The following is a 9,181-nucleotide window of genomic DNA, read 5'->3' as shown; positions in this document are numbered from 1 at the left end:
ACATTAATTAAAAAAGAAAAGTTATCGCATGACTATAGTAACAAGATGGAAATAAGCCAAACAGATAAAGATAACGCTGATGTCTTGATTGGATTTTTAGTAGCGGTCTCAATAGAGCAACAACTTACATTACAAAGGATATTAAAGAAAAGTATCGGAATAACTGCTGGATGGAAAGAATATTCAGAAAAATTATACTTAGTAACACAAAATTTTGAAGGAGCTAAAACTAATCATAAATTAACTAGAAAGTACTTTTTAAACAATCCCTGAATGAGCATAGTTCCTTTAGCTACTTTCCAGGAAAAGACCAAAGTTGGTCCAGGAAGTAATTGACCTTTGACATCATTGGCGTATGATAGTAAAAAATGTGCGCCGATGCTATAGTTAAGCATTAGGACCTTAATAAACTATCGTCTAGAGGACAACAGTGCACCAGCTTCCAATGCCGTTAGGTGATTTGATGGGTAAAACTGATCGTAAAGGAGGAATGATGTACATTGTTTGCATTAGTTCCACACAGCAGCCATGTTAAACAAAAGATCCCAGAGGGATCTTGGCGCCCACCAAAGAATGATCTCTGTCTGACAAACGAAGAGGGATCTTTTCTCTGCTTTTCAAACTTTCACTACATATTACTACATATGAAATTTGAGAAAGATCCTTTGAGTACTTTCTGAGATACATAACAGTAACAAACTTCAATTATCAAAATCCATGATGGCTACCTGTCGGCCATCTTTTTGACGATCAGTTCGAAAATGCAATATGCACAACTAAGGTCCTAGTGGAACTTACATATAAAATTTGAGACAAATCACTTCAGTACTTTCGGTGAAATAGTGGTAACAAGCTTCAACTATCCAAATTCAAGATGGCAGCCTGTCGGCCATCTTGTTCATCGATCGGTACCAAAATGCAATGTGCATAACCAGGGACATAGGGGAACCTGCACATGAAATTTGAGACAACTCCCTTCAGTACTTTTTGAGAAATAGCGGTAACAAACTTCAATTGTCAAAATCCAGGATGGCGGCCTGTCGGCCATACTGTTAATCGATCAGTCCGAAAATGCAATATGCACAACTAGACCCCTAGGAGAACCTGCACATGCAATTTGACACAGATCGCTTCAGTACTTTTTGAGAAATAGCGGTAACAAACTTCAATTGTCAAAATCCAAGATGGCGGCCAGTCGGCCATCTTGTTGACCGATTGGTCCCAAAATGCAATATGCACAACAAGACCCCTAGGGGGACCTACTTGTGAAATTTGAGAAAATCCCTTCAGTACTTTCTGGGAAATAGCGGTAACAAGAATTGTTAACGGACGGAAGGACGACGGACCACGGACGAAAAGCGATTTGAATAGCCCTCCATCTGATGATGGTGGGCTAAAAATACGGAACTATGGAATAAATGACCAAGTCGTTTACTAGACAGAAAGTATAACCTTTACCAATTGGTGTTCTTCTACAGCAGCCTACTTACTGGTTTTATTTATCTATCTGTATGATGTGCCGTATTACACGTTGTCAAAAATATTCCTGCTTACCAACCAACGATAAGTAAAAATGACAAAGATATATTTCAGCAATCAGTGGAACCAATGAGTTACCATATCGCTGGAGATGGTGCTGAAAAAGATACCAAGCAACATACTCCATCAAATTATTGACAGAGTTTAACACATCTAGTGTCCATTTTGGTCTATAATGGAGGCCAAATGGAACTTGATAGCCTGCTAATGGCTTGAATGAGACATATATGCCTCTTAGCAATAAAAATGTCATCATTTAACCCCATTAACGGGGTTCACAAATATAAATGAAAAATTATATGTAGAGCGTCGAATAATTCCACGGAGACATTTATCAATATGATACAGATCAAGGCCAAATCCAGGTTAAGAGTATATTTGAAATCTAAATGGGAATCAACACGGATAATGCGTTATTAAGGAAACATGTATATCCGTGATAATGCCTGAACAACTTTTAAGTTTGATGTGATATCTCCATCAGGATTTCTATTTGTAAGTGACTAAAGCTGTCTGAAATATAAATACCCAGGCGTCCATTAATCAACATAGAATGGAACATACATGGCAAACGATACACCTTTCTATCTACTTACTACATGTCTTGAGGCATGATCATGCGATAGTGGATTTTGAACATGGAACCAAATGGGGTGTGTAAACAAGATATGTGAACTACACATCTCAAATACGAGGACCTATTTACTAGTATTTATAGGGGCAGCCTCGTTCATAAGTACATATGTACTGTATTTATTAAACATATTACAGAGGACCTGTATAGCTCCATTGGTTTATTTAAAAATACACACACAAATTTTTTACAACTGGAAATAGAAAAGTTGACTCCTTTGGAGGGGAGTCAGACCACTATCTGTATCCGCGGGTAGAAATTTAACAAAATTTGACTGGTAGCATCCGTAAGTGGTACTGACTGAAAATTGTACAAATGGTCGGGCTGACCCTCTGGGGGCCTGAGGGGCGGGGCCAGAGGAGGTTTGGCTATTTTTTATATAAAGCGAGAAAAGACATAATATCAAAATGGCCGCCAAATGGGTTATTTCTTAAAATCCCCTTATAAAAAAAATCTGCTAAAAATAGAAATGTTATCTTTTGACAAAATTTGCAACTGGCAACTTGCTACAGATATTGATAGATTTTATTTGAAAATCTCATAACTTCTTTGATCTATGTCGAAACGAGACTTCAACGGGACTGAAACCTCAGAAGAATACATCCTATTGTAAACCGTGGTCTACAACGATACATATATGTTTATCTGCTGTTACATAGCATCTACAATAGCAATAATAATAAACAATACATGTTATATTTAACAAGTTTACTCACACTGGTAAACACGTGTGTATAGTTCAGGAGTTGGAAAGAGAGAGAGCGCTTCGCGAGCGCCACGTGCTTAAATTTGTTGGGGAAATATTTGATCCAGGCAACAGAAAAAAGGAAAATTCTCATTAATCTGCAGTAGTATATCATACTCATATATTAGTCAATTTGTTTAATTTGTTATGAAGTATATCGGAATTATCCTCCGCCATCTTGAAACATAACAATGATTATTGTATTATTTATTGGTTAAACCTATATGCTGTATTGCATTTGGAAAATAAAAAACTTGAAACTTGAAACGTGACCGCGTCCGCGCACATTGGTGACGTCATCAAATCAACAAGTACTCATTATAATGGACACCATTACATACTCCCTCAAACGCATCCCCAATTGCAACAAATGAAGAATGCAGTTACACAGTGTATATGAAGATCTTGGGAGAATTTTGATGTACTTTTATATAGGAATTCAGGTTCTCCTAAAATGTACATAACTCAGTGATCATGACCCAGGACCTGGCCATGCTTGTACCTGCGTATAGTGCGCACCCCAACTTTTCACTTGATAATTTATGAAAAAAAAAGTGTGCGCTATATGCGCAAAAATACGGTTATACAAAAATGCAAGGCTATTTTCGGAGGAATTGCTTTGGCAGTTATCATGACTGTATGGCATCCCTTAAAATTTTTAAGTTAAAACCCCCATTTACCAGTTTTCAATGAATCGCTGACGAAAAATTGAAAACAGGAAGTTGGCCCAGCGACAATCCTTTAAATTTTTTATCATATTGATCAGCACCCCTTAATACCCCTATATCTTGGAATAGCAAAATCTTAATGAAAACGTTTGCATGTTGTTCGCCATCCCTAAATAATCCTGTAGACCAATTTTCATTGAGATCGGGGACCGAAACCTGAAAACAGGAAGTGGGCCAGCAGCCATCTTGGAATACCAAAAATCTTCACGAAAATATTTCCTGATGTTCGCCATCCCTTAAAACCCCCATAGACCAATTTTCATTGAGATAAAAAACCGAAACCTGAAAACAGGAAGTGGGCCAGCAGCCATCTTGGAATACCAAAATCTTTACAAAAATGTTTGCATGTTGTTCGCCATCCCTTAAAACCCCTATATACCAATTTTCATTGAGATAAAAGACCGAAACCCGAAAACAGGAAGTGGGCCAGCGGCCATCTTGGAATACTAAAATCTTTACGAAAAAGTTTGCATGTTGTTCGTCATCCCTTAAAACCCCTATATACCAATTTTCATTGAGATAAAAGACCGAAACCTGAAAACAGGAAGTGGGCCAGCGGCCATCTTGGAATACTAAAATCTTTACGAAAAAGTTTGCATGTTGTTCGCCATCCCTTAAAACCCCTATATACCAATTTTCATTGAGATAAAAGACCGAAACCTGAAAACAGGAAGTGGGCCAGCGGCCATCTTGGAATACTAAAATCTTTACGAAAATGTTTGTACGTTGTTCGCCATCCCTTAAAACCCCTACCTACCAATTTTCTTTGAGATCGGAGACCGAAACCTGAAAACAGGAAATGGGCCCTGGCGGCCATCTTGGACTTCCGGTTGGGAAAAAAACCCTTTATGCACAATTCCACACCCTAATGAGTATGTATGTGATTACAGTATACCGTGTCCTAGGCTCGGTTATAACTGGAACAAGGACGTTAAGCCCCATCAATCATTACGGTATACCAGGTATATTAATGAACAACAAAATGGTTATTTGTGGTCAATGTGTTATCATTTTTTTCATTTTTTTTTTCATGCTAAAACCACAGCTACATGACATTACGAAAGGTTTTTTTTTCTATTAGGAAATACTAAATCATACGTCATCAAATATTTGCTCAGATAGGTAATCAAATAACAGTGTTACCTACTTATTATAAAAACAATCACCGTATATATATAAACAAGCAGGAATCTGACTTTGTGTTATGTGTAGATCTTCTGATCAAGCGGCCGGGGTTTGCTTCTCACCACCGGCGGCAATTTTTTTCCGTTTTTTTTTAATACATGTAGGCCTATATCATGCAAACATACCTATTCAAACTATTCACAAAATCTGGCGAGGACTACATGTACATGTAGCTATTACTACAAAATATATAATTAAATATCTTAAGATTTACGTCGGATACACGGTCAGTATCTTACAGTACAAAATTTATTTTGGTGTCTCCTCTCATCGCACAAAGGATACCAGCATCGATATTGATTACAGCAAAATAAAAATGTCTAAGGTTGAAAAATATGGGTTTGTATAACTATATCCATTATTTACATAAACCAGTCTGGACATTAAAACAAATCATTTACTTCATCTAGACAAATAATAACTTTGCAAATTCTTTACACCACCTGCAAGGAGAAGTCCTAGGCCTATCGCTACCCACGATGCACTCGATCGTGGTCCTATAGTATGTAACTTTTCATCGATTATTTGATCGACAGTTATATTTAGAACTATGAGTATGTGGAAAGAACGTGTGTACAAGATAAAAACAACCCATATCAACTGCTATTCCGGGACAGTAAAATGTAACATTGGTCACCTCAGCCCAAACACAGGGGCACCCAAGTTATTCATATGTAAAATAGTTGCTACGTACGTCATGTCCACATAATCGAAAAATGAATTATATATTATGTAAATATCGGTTAGCTTGTAATAATAATAAAAATAACAATAATAATAAGAAACAGAGCAAAAACAATATGTCCCCCCACTTCGTTTGGGGGACATAATTATGTGGAAGTGTTTCCCCATATAAGCCTATCGGGTCTCTTCGGGTTAGGATTATATATTGCACAAATAAAATTCACCTTTATCGAAGCTTACGTTTCTGCAAAATTTCAATTGGTTATGACAGACGCCAGACAAAATGTGATCACAATATAGATCATCAGAAACTTTGTCTCAGAACAGCAAATAAAAAGTAGCAAACAATTTCAACTCAGAATGATTTTATTGTAATATGATAAATACAGTATAGTATATGCTCCTATAATTTCATACAAAGGTTTATGTCAATAACTGCCCATGAATTAAATTTCATCATTTAATTGGTTCCAACATCTTTAAATAAATGTTAACCTTATACCAAAAAGTAAATATATATTAAATACTATACATTTTGTACTTATATGGTGAAACAGTAAAATGGCAAATTGCTCGAATACTTTTAAACTTAATGCATGAGAACTGACACAACATTTTGGTAGAACATTCACTATCCATGTGTATAATTAAGAGATCCAAACAACATACATGTACAAGACAATTTGGTCCATGGAAAATTAGAAGCATTTGACTGTAGGAAATATCTGTCAAGAGTCCTTCACTGAAGTGTTTTGAATAATTTCATTTCACACTTAATCTCAATGAAAGTTAAACATGTTTCCTCATCTCGGAGAGTTCACTGTCAGAAGAGGTCGTGTTTTTTTCCTTCCACCTCGGGAAGTTTGTTTTTTGACAGGCATAATAAGATCGTCGTCTGATGAATCTGCATTCTTCTGGCTAGCAGTTTCTTGACTGTCCTCTGCAAAACAATTTAAAAACAAGATTGAAATGGATTTTTTTTCATCAGACAATAATATTCAAACAGATGTTGGATACAGTACATGTTGATGTTCTTGTACAGTTAACAATTAAAAAGGTTAATGTCACAGCAAAGTCACTATATAGCAATCAATCAATCAATCAATATTTTATTTTAGTGCCACGCATCGTAAAAATATACAGCCATTGATAAAATAAATGTACAGGTAATTTTTGATGCCCAGCCGATATCGGCTTATGAGACACTTATGAAAATGTACATGGAGTTAAAAATCCCCATTGTTATACATATTAAAACTATGTTAAAGATGCTCCACCGCTGACAAATGGTAATTTTTCACTATCAAAAACAGGAGCAGACGATTTAGTATTTTTCTTCAGTTACAAAAGTTACTTACTTTACACCATTACCACCATTGAAAAGTTTGAGCTTCTAATCTTACTTCAAGTTAAAAACATGAAATCTAATTAATTGCATCCCGAAAAAATTCCGTGTCACTATATCCTATATGGAATGAAGTACTGATTGCGCTTGCACCAAAGGCGAAATAAATTATTTTATATTATTTTTTGTGCTAATTAGACATATATAAACACGATTAAACACCAATTATTGTTTAAATGATCAATATCATTTATGCTCTGTCGGCGGTGGAGCATCTTTAAAAATCACAAGTGAAGCAAAAAAGTAAAATTTCATCATGGTATCATTTAAAACAATTTTTTTTTTATATTCTTATGATTAGCCTTCTTTGTTTCATCATTTGATATATTGTTTTAGATAATAGAAATTGAAGCTCATTATTACAATATTATAGCAATACTGGAGAACAGTTTAGTATAGGAAATACACACAAAAACTATTTTATCTTTATAAGATTAAAATTATTTAAACTTCATTACTTATTATGTATTTTATCACTTTGTTTAGCATTAGATTGGGTATAGCAAATCTTTCCAGTTTCATTGCAAAATTGCTTTCACAGGAAAATACCTTTTAGATACTTACATAAATAACAATGAATTTACTTTTCATTGTTTAAATTGATGAACAGGAAAAGTTATATTTTAATAATGGAAAGTGAAAGTTAAACCTGAGTTTGTTCACTACTAGGAATTATCTGCAGTTCACCAGAGCTGATGCTTAAAGATCTTGGACAAACTTTTAATAAGTTAAATAAGATTTCACCTGTACAAGACTTATCCAGATCAAAGAGCTCCAAGTCACTGCCTTCATCTGAATCAAATGAAACTTTAGGTTTGACTTTCCGCTGTGTCTGTCGTCTCACAACTGGGGTCTGACACTCATTTTCATCATCTTCACTGTCCGAGATCACCTTTTTAGCACGTCGACTAGTCTTTCCTTTACGACCTGTAAAAACACAAGTTTTTAATTACATTTATGTGAGCTGTACAATGGAAAAAAATTCTGAGTATACTGTGGATCATCAATGAATGAATATGCTGTGCCAAAATAACAAATCGCTTCAATTAAAACACTATCCCAATGTACTCCCCATTGACTACTGTGTTTTTATTGTCATGTACATGAAGATCTGATCAAATCATTACCTGGAGTTTTGTGTGGTGTCTTGCCTCTCTGCTGACTGGCTTGACTTGCTTTCTGTGCAATTTCGTCATCCTCCATTCCCTTATTATGACAACGCTCCAAGCGTTCCTCCAACTCCGTCAGTAGAGGCGCTATGGTAGCTGCCTGTTACCGAAGAAACAGTTAAACATCAATTTGTAACTTTGTTTATTTTACAACACTTGGTAAACACATTATATATGTTTTAATAGATATATATGTAGGTCAAAACAACTTAATTAGGGGTTGACCAGAGGAAAAAACTTCAGTAGGTACCCAGGGTAATACAATGTGGTAAGGAAACAATTGATCATAAAATAAATTATAAAATGTCTGTATGGTATTAATGCCCTTGCTTCCTGAATTAAAACAACAAAGACAGAATATATCAAAATACATCCAAAAATTTAAATATATGATTGTAACTAATCAATACCTAAAACAACTTGTGTTCACATCAATGAACAAGAATTTCACAGAAGTGGATGTGTTGCCTGCATAGCATCACAAAAAACAGTTGAAAATATTGCTAATAATAAGGTAAGTTATCAAGTCCCATAAATCTTGCAAATATTGATGGATTTTGACCATTATTAAACTCATCTGAGATCACATTGCTATAAAGCAATATACCATATTTAGTTGAAATCGAACAATAAATACTTAAGTTATGGCACGGAAAACATTTCCCAGATGCCGACGCCAACATAGTGATACATAAGTGTCGCCCTTTCGTTACAGGCGACACAAAAACTACGGAAAGTTTCATCGTTACCTTGTTTCCTATTTTAGAAGATGACTGGGCTTTAGTAATAATGGAGGTAAAGCAGGAGTAGACTTCGTCGTCAGCTAGCTTATCAGCAAAACAGGTAAAGTTTTCCTGAAGTTTACGTAGACTCTTCTCATTGTAGGACAACATAGATAAACAGAAGGCCAGATCTCTCCACTGTCTGTCGTTCCTACATATAACAGAGGCGACATTTACAGCAAACTCGAGTAAAGTGTCTCCTTTATACAGATACTGGTAGAAGCATGTTATAGCTGTCAAAATAATATATCTCATGAAATTTATAATTACAGCATTATTTATTTCACAGAAATGCTGCCAGATAAACAAA

The 9,181-nt window shown here is 35.3% G+C and overlaps 1 protein-coding gene across 2 annotated transcripts in view; it reads right to left on the bottom strand.

The window, feature by feature from the left end:
* Positions 1-5,863: 5,863 nt before the first annotated feature.
* Positions 5,864-9,181, bottom strand: part of LOC138319977 (condensin complex subunit 1-like) — a 31,791-nt gene continuing 28,473 nt past the window's right edge. For both annotated transcript variants that reach the window (XM_069263086.1, XM_069263091.1), the window contains exons 30-33: positions 8,839-9,022; positions 8,048-8,189; positions 7,665-7,847; positions 5,864-6,455 (exon numbers count right to left, since the gene is read on the bottom strand). In XM_069263086.1, coding sequence (XP_069119187.1) covers positions 6,319-6,455; positions 7,665-7,847; positions 8,048-8,189; positions 8,839-9,022 — 646 coding nt within the window. In that variant the 3' untranslated portion in view covers positions 5,864-6,318. The remainder of the gene's footprint in view (positions 6,456-7,664; positions 7,848-8,047; positions 8,190-8,838; positions 9,023-9,181) is intronic.

This window comes from Argopecten irradians, chromosome 1 (genome assembly GCF_041381155.1).
Source record: "Argopecten irradians isolate NY chromosome 1, Ai_NY, whole genome shotgun sequence".
Taxonomy (NCBI): Eukaryota; Metazoa; Mollusca; class Bivalvia; order Pectinida; family Pectinidae; genus Argopecten; species Argopecten irradians.
Note: the sequence above shows the minus strand (reverse complement) of the source record. Positions and strands in the feature narration are given on the sequence as shown.